At 40.6% G+C, this 20,882-nt stretch overlaps 1 protein-coding gene across 2 annotated transcripts in view; it reads right to left on the bottom strand.

Annotated features, from left to right (window-relative positions):
* Positions 1-17,397: 17,397 nt before the first annotated feature.
* Positions 17,398-20,882, bottom strand: part of PARP8 (poly(ADP-ribose) polymerase family member 8) — a 583,039-nt gene continuing 579,554 nt past the window's right edge. For both annotated transcript variants that reach the window (XM_030193114.1, XM_030193115.1), the window contains one exon: positions 17,398-18,514. In XM_030193114.1, coding sequence (XP_030048974.1) covers positions 18,412-18,514 — 103 coding nt within the window. In that variant the 3' untranslated portion in view covers positions 17,398-18,411. The remainder of the gene's footprint in view (positions 18,515-20,882) is intronic.

Below are 20,882 nucleotides of genomic sequence, written 5' to 3'. Positions count from 1 at the left end.
CTTTGAAGTTTATACGTTCCTTGATTGGGAGCCAGTGAAGTTGGTGTCCTTCCCCGAGATGGTCTGGTTGCACCGGGTACAACGCTTAAAGCTGCTGGGAGTCTTCGTGGACATGCACGGGAACACCTCACTGGCTAAATCAAATGACGTGATGGTGCCTAAAAAGGGGCAAAGGCACAAAAAAATGTACCCGATTGGTTCAGGCCTAAAACTGGCCCCTGCCGAAAACAAAGGAAACCTAAACGCATGCAAAAACAACTAAGAAAGGGATTTTTTTTTAAAAAGAAACAAAATGTAATAAAAGAAAAGAAGAAAAAAAAGCCAAGGACGAAGGCACTCAAAAAACAGCTCTAACAAGGAGTGTGAGGAGAGACCACGAAAAGCAGCTGTGTCATGCAAGGTTCCGCGTTAGGAGTCACGGACCTAGAAAGGGATCTGGGAGTCATCGTTGATAAGACGTTAAAAACTTCTGCTCAGTGTGCTGCGGCGGCTAAGGAAGCGCACAGAATGTTGAGTATTATTAGGAAAGGGATGGAAAACAAACACGAGGATGTTATAATCCTGAATGACTTCCCTATGAGGAAAGGCTGAGAAGGTTAGGGCTCTTCAGCTTGGAGAAAAGGCGGCTGAGGGGTGATATGATAGAAGTCTACAAGATAATGAGCGGAGCAGAGCGGACAGATGTGAAGCGTTTGTTTACACTTTCAAACAACAACAAAACCAGGGGACACAAGATGAAGCTAGAATATGGTAGATTTACAAGAGTCAATGGCGAATACATGATTGAGCTGCTGAAACTAGAGAGATGTGGAGTGCGAGATTCCATGCCCACGGAAGAGAAAACGATGGCGAGCTACATGGACTAGATTTGTGAACACTCTAAATCCGGCGTTGCAGAAGACATTACTTAAAAAGCACTAAATAGTTTATAACTTGGAGAGTTGTAATTATTGTATGAAGGGAGGGGGAGGGTACATAAAGGATATTAGAATTGTACTGTTGATACTTATAGCATAAACCCATGTTTAAGTCAAGATGTGCCTTATGGAGATATTGTCAATGGGGGGGGGGAGGGGTAGGAGAGGGGGAGAAGGGAGAGGGGGGGAAGGGGAGGGGATAGCATAGGTTGGGTTTCTCGTACACATAGTGTTTTTTGAACCGGTTCTCTTATTATAGCTAAAGCAAAGTTAATGTTAAGGAATGTAATATTCATATAGCGCATAGGCGGTTATAGATATAGGATAGGTTGGGAGGTGGAGGGGAGACAATGGGGGAAAATAAAATAGGAGAAAACTGAATGAGGATGATGATAATTGTGACAAATGTATGTGATATTGAAATTTGTTATTGTCTTGCCTTCTCAATAAAAAAGACTTAAATATAAAACAAATAGGAGAAAGTTTTTCTTTACTCAGCGTGTAGTTAGATTCTGGAACTCATTGCTGGAGAATGTAGTGACAGCAGCTGGCCTTACGGAATTTAAAGGGGGTTTGGACAGATTCCTGAGGGGAAAAGTCCATTGAACATTATTAAAACATTTTTTTTTGGGGGGGGGGGGGGGGGGGGGTTGCCGGGTTCTTGAAGCCTGGATTGGCTGCTGTTGGAGACAGGATGCTGGGCTTGATGGACCCTTGGTCTTTTCCCAGTATGGCGCTGCTTATGTACCTATGTGGAAAAAATGAAACTGTCATGTTCACGCGGCAGGCGGGAAGGCACTCACGCATGCGCAGTGGGGTGCAGCTCACGCTTTACAAAGCTCTTGTTTTTTTACTATGGCATTTGGACCGGACGATGTGGATTGGTGACTATTCACTTGTGAGAATATTGGAGCCTGCTTGTCCTTGGAGAATAAATTTCATCTGCCATTTGGATGCTCAGTCTTCCAATTTCCTAATGTCTTCCTAACATTTGGACTATTTGTCATCTTGTTATCCCCCTATTTCACCACTCATTTGGCATGTAACAGGGCATATTTTGCACTGACATTTATGGTTGGGGGAAAATAAATAAATATATATACACATACATACACTTTTTGCCCTTATGTAGGTTCTGATAAAAGTGATCAATCATTTTAACAGAGTTGTCAAAATACTGTCCACATGTACTTGTTGAACAAATTCAGATTTATTAAAGTAAACATTTATATTAGCTACAATATTATTACTATTACAAAGCTGGATAGAAGAGGCTTAAACAGCAATAGAAAGCAAATGCAGTAAAAAGTGAATAGAGAAAATATTTTGAAGTCATCTTTTGGCAGTTTATACATTATATACAATAGTCTTAAATCTTAACAATTCTAAGGCACTATAGGTTAAACTGCAGGACGCAATACTATTTTACGCACAAAATCCAAGAAATGTATTAGAATATTAAAGAAAACATTGTAACTGAGGCAAGAAATATTTGAGTGCTTACAGTATTTTTAAAATCAATATGTATTTTGATGAAACTTTGCATGTGGGATGCCAATTTAGGCAGTGTAATTGTATATAAGCACTTTACTTTTGAAAACCTGCTGGTTTTAATAAAAGTTATTTCAATACTTCTTCTCTCTTCCTGTAATCTTAGGGGCAAATTTACTACGTATTTTCTCCACAGACATAAAATGAAAGAAAACCTTTAGTAAATAGGAATCTTAGGGCCCTGTTTACAAAGGCACGTTAGCATTTTTAGAGCGTGCTAACCATGTAGATGCCCATAATGTTCTTATGGGTCTACACAGTTAGCATGTGCTAATTTTTAGCGTGCTAAAAATGCTAGCACACCTTGGTAAAGAGGGCCCTTAGTGTACTTAATTGAAAAACTATTTGAACTCTTTTCTAATCTTCATATATGTAGAGCAAATACTGTAAAATCCCAGAATAAATAACACACATTGCTACTGCATATTTGTAGGTTGATCAAACTTTTTAGAAGCAATAAACTAAGAAGCTTCAATATCAGATTTCAAAGATCAAAACAATAGCTTTACAATGGCGTTATTTCAAAAGCATATAGACATCTCAAAATGCCCAAATGGATGTTCATGTGCTTGAAACACTGAAAATCCCGATTTTGCAAAGGCAGAAAAGGGATGTCCAACACTGAAGTACAGCCAAATAGCAAGGGGCATGTTTTGGGTGAGACTAGGGAGGGCCCAAAATCAGGACATTCATGAGCAATTACCCCAATGGGAAGAAACAACTAAGCCTAAAGAATCTCCTAAATTAGACCTGTTTCAGTCACACCCAGGGCACAAAACGTTGCTCTGATTGAGCAGTTGACCACTGGAGGAATTAAGGCATGACAACTCCTTAATCCCAAGTGGCTGCTGTCCCCCTGCTTCAGGTAGTATGGGCATTCTTAGCAAAGTAGGAAGCAAGTCTGAGGAGAAGCCTAGTGGCTAGTGCAGTAGACTTTAAACTAAGGGACCCAGGTTCAAATCCCACTTTAACTTTTTTTTTGTGAGCTCTGCAGAAACAGAAAAATACCTACTATACCTAAATATATAAGCTACCTGCAAGCCTGAAGGCTATTGAAGTGGTGTACATTCAGATACAGAATGTATGTTTCTTTTCCTGGAAAGCTCACAATTACAAAATAAAAGAATTAAAGTGGGATTTGAACCTGGGTATTCTTTAGCTATTGCATATTATTGAGGGACCAGTCCTTGCGCTGCGGGTAAAAAGACACCAGCATGTGTGCAGTGAGACGCTACTAGAAAGTTCTGTCTCTCGCTGGTCAGCGTCCACATCAGGCTCCATCACATGACATCTCCCAGCTGTTTGAATACAAATGCCTGCTTGTCCTTAGAGAAAGAGCAGTTACTTATAATTCTCACACACAAATCTAAAATTATTTCAAGTTTTAAGGGTTCACAGCTGCCAGAGGGAGCACTTGTCCTTGTGGAACAGCACCACCTACTGGCTGGTTCAAGTGCATCATTATTCTGAATTACAATGTATGCACTTTCCTGCCTGGACTTTGTACTTGGTAGGACTTAAGGGGTAACAGAATCTCTTCTTCCCACACCAAAATTAAATAAAATAGTATCAAAGTAAATTTCAATTGAGCTGGAAGTATGGGAACCAAAGTTTGTAAAAAAAAAAAAAAAAAGGGGGGGGGGGAGCTAATACTTATTATCTTCATGCTGATGTTTGTTCATCTCTCAGCTTTAACCAATATCATATTGTTATTTAATTAATATATTGAAAAACATAGATATTGTGGATTTCTGCATTGTTCATCCTTACTACTTGGAATGCCAAGTTCACTATAATCATCAATAGAAGAAATAAATTCAGTTTAGTGTTCTAATCTTGGCAGTGTTTTATTTGCCCTTAAAAGACCTGTCTTCTATTTTGAGGTAGAATATTACTGAAGACATTTCACTGGGCACCAGAGTTAACACACATTTGTTTTTTTGCATAATCTACACCAATACTGAATCTCTCATAAAAGACAGCCAATCACTTGGAAACACTGTTTTCTTAATACACATAGGTTCAAAAAACTGAAGTACTACTGAAAGGTTACTAAAGGGTTTTAGATAAGTTTTGCTAGTTTATCCAGGGTGACTGGGCTTTGTTCTTGAATGTTGGATACTACTGGCAGTCATGCTACATACAATATGTACGAAATGCATTGTATACAAAAGATCTCAATAGTACTAATTTGCATGTGCTTTAATTTTGACATTTTCATTCACATGGTAAGATTAGACATGGGACCTGGTCATTGTATTAGCTATTAAAGCAGCAATGCATAATAATAGTTAATGTAGGGGCCCTTTTACTAAGCCGCATAAGCGTCTACACATGCCCAACATGCGCCAATTCTGAGTTACCGCCTGGCCAGGCAGTAATTTCATTTTTGATGCGTGTCCGATACATGCACCAGAAAATATTTTATTTTCTGGTGTGCGGGCAGTAATCGGCATTTGGATGCGCGTTGACCATTACAGCCTCCTTAATGCGAGACCTTACTGCTAAGTCAACAGTTGGTAAGTAAGGTGTCAGACCCAAAATGGACGCACACCAATTTTCATTTTGCTGCACGTCCATTTTCAGCCCCCAAAAAGGGCATTTCTTTACAGGTGCGCTGAAAAATGACTCTGCATGCGTTCAAAACACGTGCCTACACTAGTGCAGGCCATTTTTCAGTGCACCTCAGTAAAAGGACCCTGCAGTGCCTTAACAATTAATGCACAGTAGAAAAATTTTCTGTTAAATGTATAGCAAGAAGCTGGGAATGTTCTCAACATGGAGGTTTCATAGTTACTGCACATTAATTTTGGAAATTATCACAGCTTAATAAATAGGGCCCCATTAGGAATTATTCTGCCTTAAATAGCTATGGATAGAACTCTGTTAATATTTTTTTAATGTGATTATAATATCGGGCCTTGACAAATTTTCTTTGAATCTAAGGGCCCTGTTTACTAAGCCACGCGCACTAAAAATTAGTGTGCACGAACGATAGAGACACCCATTATATTTTTGGGTGTCTAGTGTAGTGCGTGCTAAGAAGTTTGCGTGCCTACTGCGCGGCTTAGTAAACAGGGCCCTAAGAGTCAAAAAATGTAGCAGCCAGTGGCTGTGACTTCTGTTACCACACTCTCCTCCCCAAATTGCTCCACTGAAGTATTGGGGGAGAAGCACCTCCTCCCAGATTTGCCACAGCTCATTAGGACCTCATCTACTAAGGCCATTTTTCTGTTCTATGCAAAAGATAACTTAGTAAGAGGCCCGTAAAGTGCCACTTTACCGGGAATGAACAGTCCTTCCTTCTCTAGGCATATTGTCAACCAGATATCAGCATCTATCCTCATAACTAAGCCTGAAACATTTGCCTCTTGGTTTCACCTACTACCAAGGATGGTTCCCCACCAGTCTCTTACTTATCTTCTATCCCATACTGTCTCTCAAACTCAACCCTTCCCCCACCCCACACACCAGTCTCTCTCTCCACCCTTTTCTCATCCAGTATCTGTCACTCATCTATTCTGTCTCTTTAGCTCATTTCTTTTCCCACTGTCTTCCCCCCCTCCAAAGCTCAGTTTAATATCTCCTTCTCCCTCCCCCCCATCTGACCAGCCAATGGACTTGATGTAGACTGCAGCTAGTCATTCACTCCATTCCACATCTTGCTGTTTTATGATGCTGAAAAAAAAAAAAGGAGAAAAGGACTCTCCTATCTGTAGTCCACAACTGGCTTTCAATAAGTTTGGAGCTCTGTGGTGCAGTAACAGCCTGTTGAGGTCATGTTTTAAAAACTTGGTTTTTTACATTTTCAAGCATTAAAATGTATCATCTTAATTCACTTTTCTAAATTCATCAAACCAAATTACATACATAAATGTAATAGGTGTATCATATCAAGATGAGATGCAGGGGTTTATAAGCATTAAAATGTGACTTGAATAATGTGCAGCCACCCCCCCCCCCCCCAGTAATGGGGGGTAAATATACACACACACTTTTGGCTGTGGGGGGGGGGAGGGGTGGGTTAGGTCAGGTGAAAGAAAACATGCATGTGGACTGAATTCTTGGATCAATGTATGCACTTTCCAACCTGTAATTTGCACTTGCTGTTAAGCAGCTAAGCAGTTCGTAAGTACAAAAACATCCACAGAGTTTGCTACCCACATTTTCAAAAGGAAATTCTGTGGTGAACTTTCCCTTGAAAATGAACTTGCAAACCTGCAGGCAGTATTAAAAATTGTCCTTACCATGTTCAACTGTTAAGAATCCACTGAAAATAAATAAATAAATAAAGTTTATTGTGGAAACTCTTTTCTTTATTGGATTCCACAAACATCAACTATTCAATTACTACCTTAAAAAAAAAAAACTCCCCATGTTTTATTGTTCATTTTCTGTATTCATAGTGCTGGAGAAACAATAACTATTTCTCTTACTGAATTTTACTTTCAAAACCTTTTTTTTAAATAATAAGATGATTGCAAAAAGACCTTTTGATAATTTTAATGATATTTGGATTTTCAGATGTTTGTTGTAACAGCCAAGATTGTCCCTGACGCAGTAATTTGAGATACTATGGAACACTGGCAATGTTGGAAGATAACTTTACATATATTCTTAACTGAAGAGGCACGATAAGGTAGGTTTTGAAAGTAAAATTCAAAAAGAGAAAGTTATTGTATTTCTCCACCAGTATGAATACAGAAAGAGAATAAAACAAGGGGAGGATTTTTTTTTTTTAAGCTGGTAATGGAATAGTGGAGGAGTGGCCTAGTGGTTAGGGTGGTGGACTTTGGTCCTGGGGAACTGAGTTCAATTCCCACTTCAGGCACAGGCAGCTCCTTGTGACGCTGGACAAGTCACTTAACCCTCTATTGCCCCATGTAAGCCGCATTGAGCCTGCCATGAGTGGGAAAGCGCGGGGTACAAATGTAACAAAAAATATATATATATTTGATGGACCACAAAATCAAGATAGTGGCTGTCAAGATTCTGAGGCTTTTTTCCTACCCTATTTAACATTTGTGGAATCCAGTAAAGGAAAGGGTTTCCATGGTGGTAGCTCAGTATTATAGAATTTATTTTCAGTAGATCATTTTGGTGTTTTCTTGAAAATTTTTCTACTGTCCTCTTAGTTTGGTGTATTACGCATTACATGACCACCTAATTATGGTTGTATCTTGTTGGTATAATAATTTAAAGCTCTGTTTCATGACATGGTTTATATTAGAGCTTAATGTGGATGCTTTGAGATTGTTAACAACTAGGTTGCCAACACATGCTAAACACAATTTCAGTCCTGTTAAATCCATCCAGCCTTCAAGTGTGGCTATGATGACACATGCAGCTTTTACTTGCAATGGCTCCTTGTTTCAGAAGACTGATTTCTGAATTCGCTAGAATACAAAACTGATATACAAATCACTATTGTTAGTTTTGCTGAGTATTTTAAATACCAAAATGCTAACATTACTTTTGCAGCTGATGTAGCTACTCTTTGCTTTCGAGAAATATGAAAATGAAATATCAGGAATCAATAATAAAAAAATTTGAGTAACTATGGGAGTTACTGAGATAAATTTTATGTTTTTACATACCTACAAATGTAAAATGTTGTCTGGCCAATAAGCTAGTTAAGTAGAGGCTGTATATCAATACTGTCAACTAAAGTTGCTCGGACAAATTTGAACATAGCAAAGAACTGTCCTAAAGTTAACTGGCTATCTTTATCCAATTAACTTGATTTGGTTTATTCATTAGCACTTAAAACACTGCTAAATATCTGAGTAAAGTTAGTAATAAAGATATCTTGATAAATTTCCAACTGCAGAATACATGTGTACTCTTGTGTAATGGTCTAATAATGAACTCTAAAAGAGATTTTTTTTATATTTCTGTAGCCTGTGGAACCTTCAAATGTTCATCAAGTTTATTTATTCTGAGGTTTTATGTAACAAAAAGAACATGAAAAGGAAGTGCAGTAAGTTTGACTACTTAAAGTGGCAATATTTAAAATAAAAAATCATTGATAAGTATTATTTACCAGATTTACTTGTAGTACCAACTATTATAAAAAGGAAGATAACTATCATTCAGCATCATTGAAGCGCAACATTATTGAGCATGGCTATGAAATTAGGAAATACTGGCAACACGGCATTGTTTAACCCTTTGAATGCTGAAAACTAGTATGAATTTAAGAAAGGTAAAAAGGAACTTTAAGCGTCAAGCAAGGAATCTGGAGTAGGTTTCCTCATGTCAAGAGCCATCATTGATGTACATATGTAATACTATGCAGAACAGTTGCACTGGTTTCATAAGACTGGTCAGATTCTATTGGTGCTATCGAAGTACTGAATACTACCAATACAGTGTTTTGTGGCATTTGCTTCTGTAAATGTTGGGATGAGAAAAATGGTCATAGCACAATGAGAGAGAGAAAATATTGAAAGTATGCAGAAAACTGCCTTTGTATTATGCTTGACATAATACAAATCTTTTTTTAAGCCTGGTTCAATTGTATGTGCAGTGTATTGAAGGAAAAGGGACAGGGAAAGTCTAGCATTAAACAGCCCTTGTTTTCACATCTTCCAAAGTACTTGCTATGCTCTTTTGACTATTTATGGGGCAGTTTCTTTCTAAGGGCCCCTTTTACAAAGCAGCAGTAAGCCAACGTGGGTTTACCGCTTGCTAAAAAGAAAGTACCGCCAGACTACCGCAGAAGCCCGGCGGTAATTCTCACCCCCAGTGAATGTCATATCCAGTGATACAAAAATATTTTAATTTTTGTAGCACTGGTGTGTGTACCCAGAGGTAATCGGGCAGTGCTGAACTGACCGGTTACAGCCGGGTTGCACAGGAGCCCTTACCACCTCAATGGGTGGCGGTATGGCCATGGGGCACTTCAAAAACATGCACCAACGCCAGCGCAAGCCCTCTTTTGCGGCAGCATGGTAAAAGGGGCCCTAAATGATTTAGGAACTCATATGTACATTGTGGTTAAAGATTACATTTTGATCCATTAATATGTATTATACCATGATTGGCTGGAGGTGATAGCATTCACAGTGCACTTTTGGTGGCCTGAGAGTTATTGCTTGAGTTGGCCCTTAGCAGATTTTAAATTACAATCAAATTACTAAATGATCTGCTAATCAGAACACAGGAATAGCTTTGACATTTTTATGTGACTATACAATGTATATCTCAGTCTTCTATGCCCACATTTACATCTAGTTGACTATATTTAAATTTAGTTCTTGAGTGTTTTCTGTGAAAATTTACTCAATTCCTGAAGTATCACCGGCATGCTTAAGCTTTTGTATGTGCCTTGACTGTTTTCATAAAGGCTGGGTTTTTTTTTTTTAAACAGAGCAGATATGAAATTCCAGCAATGTTTTACTACTGCCATTATTTATGTTTTTGATTCAGGCAAAAGGTGTCTGATGGCAAAATTACAGTTCAGATGTTCCCATGTTAGAATGTTTTTTCTTTTATATTTTAGTTGCTCTATATAATACAAACCAATCAGAGCAGGTTGTCACCAATATTGTTTTCACAGAACTGCCAAAATTAATCAAAATATTAAAAAACATATTTTACTTATTGCAAAATATCCTTTCATTTTAATTGCTAGACAACAAAACCTGTCTTTGCTGCTTACATTTACATGTGACTAAAGTACTATGGTCGCTATGTTAGTCCACCTGAAATGCAGAAGGAATAACAAGCCATAGTAGTCATACCTTCACATAGGACATTTACGACTAGTTTTCAAAAGCAATGCTTCCTTCATCAGTTAAGTGCAGAATGAGCTAGGGATGACTTTACTGATATATTCAAGTAAATTACAGCTTGCATAACAATAACTAGTGGTGTTATTTATAAAGCTGCAAAGAGCTGTAAAATGATGATGTGTTTGCTAAGGAGTAAAAAAGATTTTGTATAGTAACAGATCAGGAAACAACTGTCCATATGAATTTTAAAGACTTAACTAAGGTGCACTAAGCCCTAATATGGGTTTAAGCTCACCGAAAACGCCTTACCACAGGATGCGCTAAAACATCTTGTGGTAGTTTCCTGTTTCCTAATCATGTGCTATTCATTTTTTGAAGGGGCAGAGAAGCATTATCCAGATAATGTGCTCACATTACAGCATGCTGATTAATGCGGGGTACCAGAGTAGCACTTATAAGGGAAATTCAGGTTGACCAAAATAAATTTAGATGTCAGCATTTACACCTGCCCCCAGGCATAAATAAGTACCTGCTCTGAGGGACAGCTGTTAATGCTAAGGTCTGCCCCTACCCCCACCTCCCCAGATTACCCTTCCAGCATTGCCCCTTACAATCCCCCACCTCACTGCCCCAAGGCATCTAATACCTTACCCTCCCCCCCCCCCCCCCCCCCCCCCGGCACATCCTATTTCCTCTTCTTCTGAAGGTGGTAGCCTACGTCTACAGCAAGTTTCTCTTCATATTCTCTTTTAGCCTTCTTTATTAATTCTTTGCATCTGACTTGCCAGTGGTTATGTTGTTTCTTATTGTCTTCATTTGGGTCCTTTTTCCATTCTTCAAAGGCTGTAATAGCCTCTTTAATCCACCTTTTAACTATGCTGGTCCCGATGTTGAGATAGCGAGAGTCAAACTGGCTGACTCCCGCTGTTGCAAGCGAACTCAGAAATTCAATGCTGCAGCTATATCCAGCCATCTGCATTGAATTTCTGGGTTTTTCTTGGCACCGCAAGCATAGCCGGTTAAGCCGATATTCGTTGGCTGACTGGCTAGGTTGTAGTAGCCAAAGATAGACCTGCTAGTTATGTGGGTCTATCTGGCTGCTAAACTTAACCGTTCAGCTGGTAAAAATCAGCAATAACCAGCTATGTTACTCGACATAGCTGGTGAATGGGCTAGCTGCTCACCAGGATATTCAGCAGGAGATAACTGGGTATCACCTGCTGAATATCGGCGTATAGCTAGCTTAAGTGTATTTAACTGGCCAGGTGCCGTTCCCGGCTGGTTAAATACTTTTGAATATTGGGCGGTCTGGGTTTAGAAGAGGAATGCAGACTGCAAGCTCTGACAGTCCCCAACAGCACTTCCTGGTTCACATTCACACAACCAAACCCGAGTTTTTTGTTTCAGTTTTGGCATCAGTAGAAACCACGCAATAAATTTCAGTTTTAGCTGAAAGTTTTCAGACAGCTTCAGTGGCAGTTTCTATTTTGGCCTAAGCTGAAAAAAGCAGTTTTAGTCGGCCTCTAATCTTATTCCACCAAAAACGTGCCCAGACCATGCCCCTTTGCCATTTCCATGCGCTTGGGTTTGATATGTGCATATCCCGGCTTTGTAAAATGGGGACTTAAATGTTTATTTTGCATAAACGTCTAAGTACCAGTTTATACACACATCAAATGTAAATAGGGCTTGTAAAATGAGGGCCTAAGTGTTCTAATTCAGGGTTGTAAGAAATTATAAAATACACTCTTGACTGTACTTTTTCTGTTTGCACTCTGACAGGATTTTCCTGAGTGTTAAGGAGTTTATGAGTATAGCTAATTCCTAATCTTTATCATGTCATCAATAAATGGATATCAGGGAGAAGAAAAGTCTTAAAACAATTTTGTATTCTTTTTAATACAATATGGTGCTCATTTTCAAAGCAGATGAGCATTTTAAAATGCCTAAAAAAGTTCTTCTGCTAAAAACATCCAAATCCTCATTTTGGAAAGTCAGAATTTGGATGTTTCATACTCAGTTTGTCCAAATAGCAAGAGAGTGTGTTATGGGTTACAGATGGGAGACCCAAAAGTAGCATGTCCAACAGGGATTTTTGAATGAGAAGAAACATCCATGTCTAAAAAGGACGTTTTATCTAGACCTGTTTTAAGTCATGCCCAAGTTACAAAAAGTTACTCTGATTGAGCAGCTGATCACTGGAGGGATTAAGGTATGACTTCTCTTTAATTCCTTAGTGGTTGCGGTACCCTTCCCTCTCCTCTGAAAGAGAAACTGGGAAGGAAAACCAAGTTCTATGCCAGCTGCAGGTATCTTGGCCATTCTGAACAAAGCAGTAAGCAGATTAGAGTAGCAGCCTAGTGGTTCATGCAGTGGACTGTGAACCACGGTACCCAGGTTCATGTCCCACTTCAACGTTTTTTTTTAATGAATCTCAGACTTCTATAAACAGAAAAATACATACCACGCACACCAACTGCTTTGTACTGCGTTCCATTTGCAGGGAATATATCACCATTCTTTGGAAAGAATCAGCCTTTTGAAATTAGTTTGTTGACGCCTCCCTTGTCATTGGTTTGACCCCTGACGCAGATGCGGTAGCACTGAAACACGGCCCGTGTCGGGGCTCTCTTTAATCAAAGTCTATTATTAAAGGATATTTTAATGAAAGAACTGTGTTCCCTTTTGTTTTTAAAGGCCCTTTGTGCTAATTTTTTTTTTTTTTGCTTGTTCGTTTTGTGTACTTAGTTCCCTCTCTTTGTTACATTACTTTCCTTTAATCATACCAGACCAGTCCTGACTAATGGGTTATGTCTATCTACCAGCGGAAGGAGACAGAGAAAATAGTTCCAGGTAAACCTCCCCTTAAGGGTATTGTGCAGCCTGGAATGTTCAGTATTTCGAATAGCCAAGCAATGGTGCTCTGAAGTCTAGAAGAAAACACAGTTAATACCAAACAGGCAAACTCTTGGAGCCAATAACATCACTGTTCCTGCTTGGCCAAAGGCAACTGCAACCTCCCCTCACAGTAAAGTAAGCGGGAGGGAATGGTCCATACTGAGATTGCTCAAACACATAGAGATCTACCCCTGAATCCAGGGAAAGAACTCCGTGATTCCAAGTAACAGGAGTCATACAGAGCTGGCACAACAACAAGTGGCAGGAGACTGAATAGATAAGATGAAGTAGGCAGTGCTGTAGGACATCCCACTATATTGAAGCATCGTGGAACAGCCAGGGATACCTAAAGGAAACAACACTCTGACAGACTTTAGCCAGGGAGGGCATCTGGACTGGTCTGGCATTTATTTATTATTACATTTGTACCCCGCACTTTCCCACAGAAACAGGTACAAACATAATTTTTCTTTCCTTGTCATCTATACCAGACCAGTCCAGACTAATGGGCTGTAGCAAAGCAGTTTCCCAAATGGGGGGGGGGGGGGGGGGGGGGGGGGGGAGAAAAGAAGAATGCAGAAGGTTGAAAAATCAACAAAGCTATGCACACAGCAAAAAAACTGATCAGCAAAAAAGGATTCGAATATCCGAACCACCAGGCTACCAAAATGGAACAGAGTTAGACACTAGAAGAGGAACTGAAGCCATAGGACGTAAAACAAATATCCTGAGCAAAAGAAAATGTACATACCCCTGACCCCTGTCCCGAGAGTAGTAAAAGAAGCAGCAAAAGATACTCATGCTAAAGGACCCCCCCTTGGAAGGAAGGCAACAGTCGTCTCCGAGCAACAAGGAGAAGAACTGTCTCTCCTAGACCAGGATCCAATTCTCCGAACCCTGGCAGGACAAAGACTAACTCCTAAACCTGCCGGTCTGCCTTGAGTGCAAGATGGTCGGATGAAGAGACCCTAACAAGTACTAGGAGTACGCAACCCCAAACAGTGTGCCACACTTCATAGAAGAAAGAAAGCAAGGCCCAGGAACCACCCAGACCCGTGCCTAGGGAAAGAATCAAACTCCACAGAACAAGAAGAGAATCCAGAGTCGAGAGAACCAACTAACTGGAGCGCTAGTCTTTCCAGAACCATGAAGAAAAAGGGCAGCAGCATACCAGGGTACAACCGTAGAAAGAGTACTCAACCAGCTCGCTCTAGACTTAGGGATGAAAGAACAGAGCCAAGAGAACAAAAGGAGACAAAGAGAGTCGAGAGTCACACTGTGGAGAAAAGACCCCCAAGGTGCCAAGAGGCCACAAAAGGAGCAGAGACTAATTCAAACTCCAGCAATGGAGAAGCTTCTCACCAGCCAGCAAGAGGCTACGGCAAGAAAAGGTGCCACAGGAATGGTAGCTAACAGGAGACAAGACAGCCTTGTCTAGCAGTCTAAACTGCGGTATGCCACAGCTGCTGAGAAGTTACTGTATCCAACCCGCAGAAAAAAGCTGGGGTTGACCGACAAGGTGAAACAGTGCCCAACAGGCAAAGATGAAAATATGCTCCACAGTCAGAGACTGAACTGTGCTCAAGGGACAGAAAAGAAGCTGCGCTCATCAGGCAGAGTAGGATCTGTGCTCAACGAGAACAAACGGATTTGCACTCAAAGCACACAAACTGAGCCACACACCACAGGCAGAGAAAGAGTTGCACTCCTCTGGCAAAGATAGAAATGCACTGAACAAGCAGAGGATGAGCAGTGCCCCATTGAAAGAGCTGGATGTTAGAGGTACCTGCAGAACTGAAGCTGCGGTAGCGATGGAACTGTGTATATAATGCAGACAAGGAGCTGCTTTCCACAAGCAAGCAAGGAGCTGCGCTCCTGACACCGGCAAGGAACTGCGCTCCAGATGCTATCAAGGAGCAGCGCTCCACACGCTGACAAGGAGCTATGCTTCCTATGCAGACATGAAGCTGTGTAGCACCTGCAGTCACACAGCTGTGCTCCACTTCACCCAATTTGCAGAGAAGAGTTGTGCTAAACATACACAGATGGAGCTACACTCAACAGGTGGTGGAGCTGCGCTCTGCATGCAGACAGGGAGCTGCGCTCCATACGCAAAGAGAGAGCTGCATGCCACACACAGACAAGGAGTTGTGTTCCACAGGCAGACACAGAGCTGTGTTCTACATGCAGACACAGGACTGTGCCCCACGCTGAAACCTGCAAAGAAAGAACTACATTCAACATGTGAGAAAATTGAGCTGCGTTCAACATGCAGAGATGAAAGGTTGCAGAATAAGCAGCGAAGGAACTTCACTCAACATGCCATGATAGAGCTGTCCTCAACATACAGCGATGGAGCTAAAGCCAACCTGGAACTGTGCCCAGAATGCAGCGATGGAGCCGTGCCCAACATGGAATGGTGGAACTGCATGGAATAATAAAGCAGCACTCAACACGCAGCGATGGAGCAGCGCTCAACACGCAGCGATGGAACTGTGCTCAACACGCAGCGATGGAGCAGTGCTCAACACGCAGCGATGGAACTGTGCTCAACACGCAGCGATGGAGCTGCGCTCAAATGCAGTGATGGAGCTGTGCTGTGCTCAACATACAGCGATGGAGCTGTGCTGTGCTCAACATGCAGCGATGGAGCTGTGCTCAACATGCAGCGATGGAGCTGTGCTGTGCTCAACATATAGCGATGGAGCTGTGCTCAACATGCAGCAATAGAGCTGTGTTCAACAAGCAAAATGCATAGATGGAGTCCCGGGGAACAGCCAGAGAAGAAGGTGCTGCCAGGAGGCCAACAGGAAAGAAGCACAACTTGTGGAAATGCAGACCTGGCGCTGCACTCCCCTGGCCCAGAGGGACTAAAATTACAAGAAGAGAAAGCCCCATGCCCCAAGAAACACTCTCGGCCCTCAAGTGGTCTCTGAGCCACGACCGCCCTCCTAGGCAACCGATATGGAGCAGCAGTCTACGTAGAGGAAGAACTCCCGCCAAGAGGGAGGTAAGCATCACGGAGCTGGAATCCTCAGACTATAGGGAGCAAAATGGAGCCGTAAGGCAGAGAGGAAGAAACAACTCTTGCCAGGCCAGGAACAAAGAGGAAGCTGGCCGCTAACACCAAACTGAGGAAAAACCAGCTAAGGGAGAGTCAAACTCCAGACCTAGAACAGATCCACTTCCCTGCAGAAAAGTAGAGAAAGCTGGCAGATGAGGCACTCAGGACCACTGAGTATCATCTAAAACTAGCCCCAACACGACTACCAGCACACCCCTGGCTCCACTGTCACCAGCAGAATCTGGGACAGGAGCTACCAGCCAGCAATCTACAGCAGCTGCATGATTTTGCATTATTCATGGCTCGAGTTTACAGCTTATTTAGTGAAGCTGATTATTCAACCTGTTAGATTTTTTTTTGTTTGTTTTATACACAACACTGTTATTGGGTTGATCAAATTTTCCATTTCTTTTGGCTTTGGGGTGTTTAACATTTAGGTGCTAACATTTACACCTTCGTTTTACATGGCATAGGTGATGGTACCTAAATGTTAACACACAAATGCCAACTTAGCTCTATTTTGTAATGGAATGTGGGCACCCAGATGCTATTATAGAGTATCACCTATACTTTTAGCAGCCTTCATAGAATTGTGCCTAAGAGTACAATTTCCTAGCCATTTTCTGAAAATTGTCCTTTCTACAGATGAAAAGTATTATGCATCAATGGTGCATATGAAGAGGCATGGTACGCTCAGAGAAGTAAAATAATATATGTTTCATATATACGCATCCTATTTTCTTCCTATTTGGATGACTGTACAAACAGCAGCAACATAGTACAGGGGGGGAGGGGAGGTTATATTAGCACATATACTTTGTTATGGGTAGTTTCTCTAAGAAAATTGAATGCAGTGTGGAATTATGTTACGGACAACACAGGTTATTCAAAATTTTCCTCAACAGATTCAGCCAACAACGGGAATTTACAACAACTGTATACGTACCTGAATGAAAGAACCAGCTACTGCCACGGCTTCAGTTTGCTTACAAAACTATAGCCAAGTCACATAGTACAACCATATATGCTCTGTCCCAAGCAGGATGAACCCCCTGAAAATATGTGGAGTGGTATTTTAGAAACGATGTGCAGAGGGGAATTCAAATAAGCCTAGCAAGTGGCAGCCTCCCCCTTCAAAATCAGCCATGGGCAACAAGCCCTCTACCCCCACATCCCCCCCCAGACCGTCCCTGGCCTTACTGAAGATTCCTAATGTCTAGTGGGGCAGGAATGATGCCCACTTGCTCCCACTTCATAGTTACCAGAATCCAAAATGAACACAGAGGCCACTAGTGGTAAAGCAATATTACTTCCATATGTAGTGGAAAACTGGCATTGCAGGACCCAAAACCTCAAGAGTTAGAGCTGCCCCTGAGGAGGCACAATCATGCTAAGGAGCATGTCTAAATTTCAATGTCTGGGTTTCCCACTGCAGACGTGGATTTCCTATGTGAAATAGAGAATGCATGTTTGTATTGTAGTCTCACCCAGACCATTCCCTCTCCTCACCTTTCCCTCGCCATTGGACGTAGTGAGCTTCCATACATCTGGCTCTTGTTTTGAAATGGCATATAAACATCTGGGCCCCTCCAGATCCTTAAAGTCTGACATTTAGTCATGTGAATGCTTCTAAAATAAGCACCTTAGTCATTCAAAGAGGTACTAATACTTTATAACTCTTTAAAGCTATAACACAAAACACCATCATGTCACCACTGTAATGGTGAATTTAATCTTATTTTCATGTAATGTCTTCTATAGATCAGTCTGCACAGACCTGAAGAGAATACAGTTCTTGAAAGTTAGTCACAACTGCATTTAGGCAAATAAAAGGTATATCCTACAACCTGATTATTGACCTTTAATTTTTACATTTACATGTAACTCATATAAAGGTTAGAACTGCTACCTATCAAAATACTTCCTAAAGATTTGCTTACAAAAGTGTTAACACAAAACTCTTGGCCTATTTATTTTGTTTACAGCAACCATGATTTCTCTTCAAGTGTGTTTAGCTTTTATTCAGTAGCATAGAGCATTACAGTTACCTCTATGGTTGCTAAATTCTTGCACCATTTAAAGTATTTCAATGAGGCTAGAAACACTAAGTTTACAAAAGTATTAAAAAGGTTAATTAAAGTAGAATAATATTAATACATTATTTTCTCATCTTCTCCAGCTCAAAATCCAGCTTTGAAACTGAGGAAGACATTCATATCCCACAGGTTCATTCAGAGTGGTCCATTCAACCAGTAGCTGTTTGGTTACCAATAACACGAAGAATTTCTTTATTTATGCTTGGATCCTGTGTATTTATACTTGTGTCTCCCACTTGGCCATCTTCATAGCTAAAATTAAGAGAAAACAAAAAGAATCACTTTGATTTTTACAATTTTAGATATGAAAATATCAAGTATGTAGGATGTACTTAAATGAGCTTGAATATTTATGAACATTCAGTTATGACACCTAAAACATTATACGGCTGTGCTCATGACCTTCTCCCACATCTCACTCTAGACCATGGAAAAAATAAGTAAAGGAGTTCAAGAAAGCAGGTGATAAGTACAAAGGATCCTTTTTGGTAAAGAGTTTAGTGGGAAACTGGGGACTGGTTGGTGAGTGAAAACCTGGGGTGGGGTAGGATGCATAGGCTCTATGAATGATGTATGCCATTATTTTCTATTCTGTTTTATGGAAGTGGTAAGAACAGTTTGTAGTTGCAGTGTTGCAAGAAACCTAATCTTAACTCCAACGAGAGAGAGAAAGAGAGAGAGAGAGACACACACACACAAACTGGTTGGTAACTGTTTAGAATTTTATGAAGCTTGGATATGAGCCATGATGTGGGGATACTGGTTGTTGGAAAATGTATGAAATCCGCTATAGAAATGATTTGTAGTAGTACCCATGAGAAATGAGAACCAAAGAGAAGGAAAACAAAAGTTGACTGGATATGGAGTGATGTTCTGCCTTGCAGTGCTGGCAGGAATAATGGGAAAGGTTGGAAAAGCCAACCGGTCTTTGTTAAGCTATCAGCTATCATGTTACTAAGCCCAACAGGCAGAATGATGTTGGGAGGACTCACTGTGGTCTGAACAAATTGATAAAAAAGAAAGGGATGCATAAACCTAAATAAGAACATAAGAATAACCATACTGGGTCAGACCAATGGTTCAACTAGCCCAGTATCCTGCTTCCAACAGTGGCCAATCCAGGTCAAACAAGTACCTGGCAGAAACCCAATTAGTAGCTACATTCCATGCTACCAATCCCAGGGTAAGCAGTGGCTTCTCCCATGTTCATCTCAATAACAGACTATGGACTTTTCCTTCAAGAACTTGTCTAAAATGTTTTTAAAACCCAGATACGCTAACTGCTGTTACCACATCCTACAGCAGTGAGTTCCAGAGCTTAACTATTCTTTGAGTGAAAAAATGTTTCTATTTGTTTTAAAAGTATTTTCATGTAATTTTATTGAGTGGGCTCTCAGTAGTTCCTGCAACAGCATCAGGGGTGATCAGGAAAGCCTGTCAGAAGCAAGGACTAACAGCAGCAAGAGGCACAATGCTTCACCTCTGAGTCTAGCCTGGATGGCAAATAGTGCTCTAAATGTGCTACACAGACATACATTACATGCCATCAAACCTGCATAGGCTCAATGAGCTTATCCAGTGGGGTCAACTGTTCTTCTGGTATCATACAATGAAGTTAGTATTGGTTTGGACCTTGAGCCTTTCATGTCTTTTGTAGATGTGTTCCTGAGACCTTTTGTACTGCTAATTAAGTTTTTTTGCATGTGAGAGACCTTTTGTACTGTTAATTAAGTTTTTTGCATGTGACTCAAGTCATGTTATTAACCTAGATGTTTTCAGTGGTGATATATCAAGATTTACTGCTAGTCATATTTGATTTGGAATCCATTTACATAAATATTCCTCAAGATGAGGTTCTTAACTGTCAAGAAAGTCCTAGACAGAGTAACAATTCAAGGGTTCCAACTAATTTTCTTATTGATTTAGCTTCTTTGACCGTAAGAGGAATTATTTGGGGGGAAAATATTCAGCTGGTGGTGGTCAGAATTTTTTTGGCTACTGCCGGCTTTATCCCTGGATATTCAATGCTGGGTCATGTCTGGGCACTGCCATTGACTACCTGGGTGTACATGGCTGGTGAACATTTATGTGGTTAAATGCAAAATTTAGCACTGAAACACATAGGATTGTGCTTTAAGTGGTCCTATTTATGCAGTTACTTTATGTGGTTAAGTGTTGAATATCAGCACTTAACCATGTAAGTGCAAACTCCACAAAATAGCCAATTCTGGCTTAGGCATTAACTAGGCATGTTCAGTAGCACTAACCGGTTAAGTGCTGCTGAATATGCCTGGGTAGCCCCAGCAAGCAATTTAAATAGCCAGGAGCCATTTCTGATCATTTATCACTTTGAATATCGATCCCTTTGTTTTCAAGGGAGATATTTTCAACAAATTAAAAATACAATGATGGGTTCTACAAGGTTATCCAATACTGCTAACATATACAGCAAATTTTGAAGAGGTTTTTCTGGAGATTGATTTTTGAGAAGATATATTGATGATATATTGATGCTATGGAGATGTAGTTCATACAGACTTATGTAGTTTCATCAATAGCTCAACACCAGAGATCCAGATCTAAAGTTTGTTATACACTATGGGCCTCTTTTTTTCAAGTG

The sequence above is a fragment of the Microcaecilia unicolor genome, chromosome 2 (assembly GCF_901765095.1).
Source record: "Microcaecilia unicolor chromosome 2, aMicUni1.1, whole genome shotgun sequence".
Classification (NCBI taxonomy): domain Eukaryota; kingdom Metazoa; phylum Chordata; class Amphibia; order Gymnophiona; family Siphonopidae; genus Microcaecilia; species Microcaecilia unicolor.
This window is presented reverse-complemented; position numbering and strand designations above follow the sequence as displayed.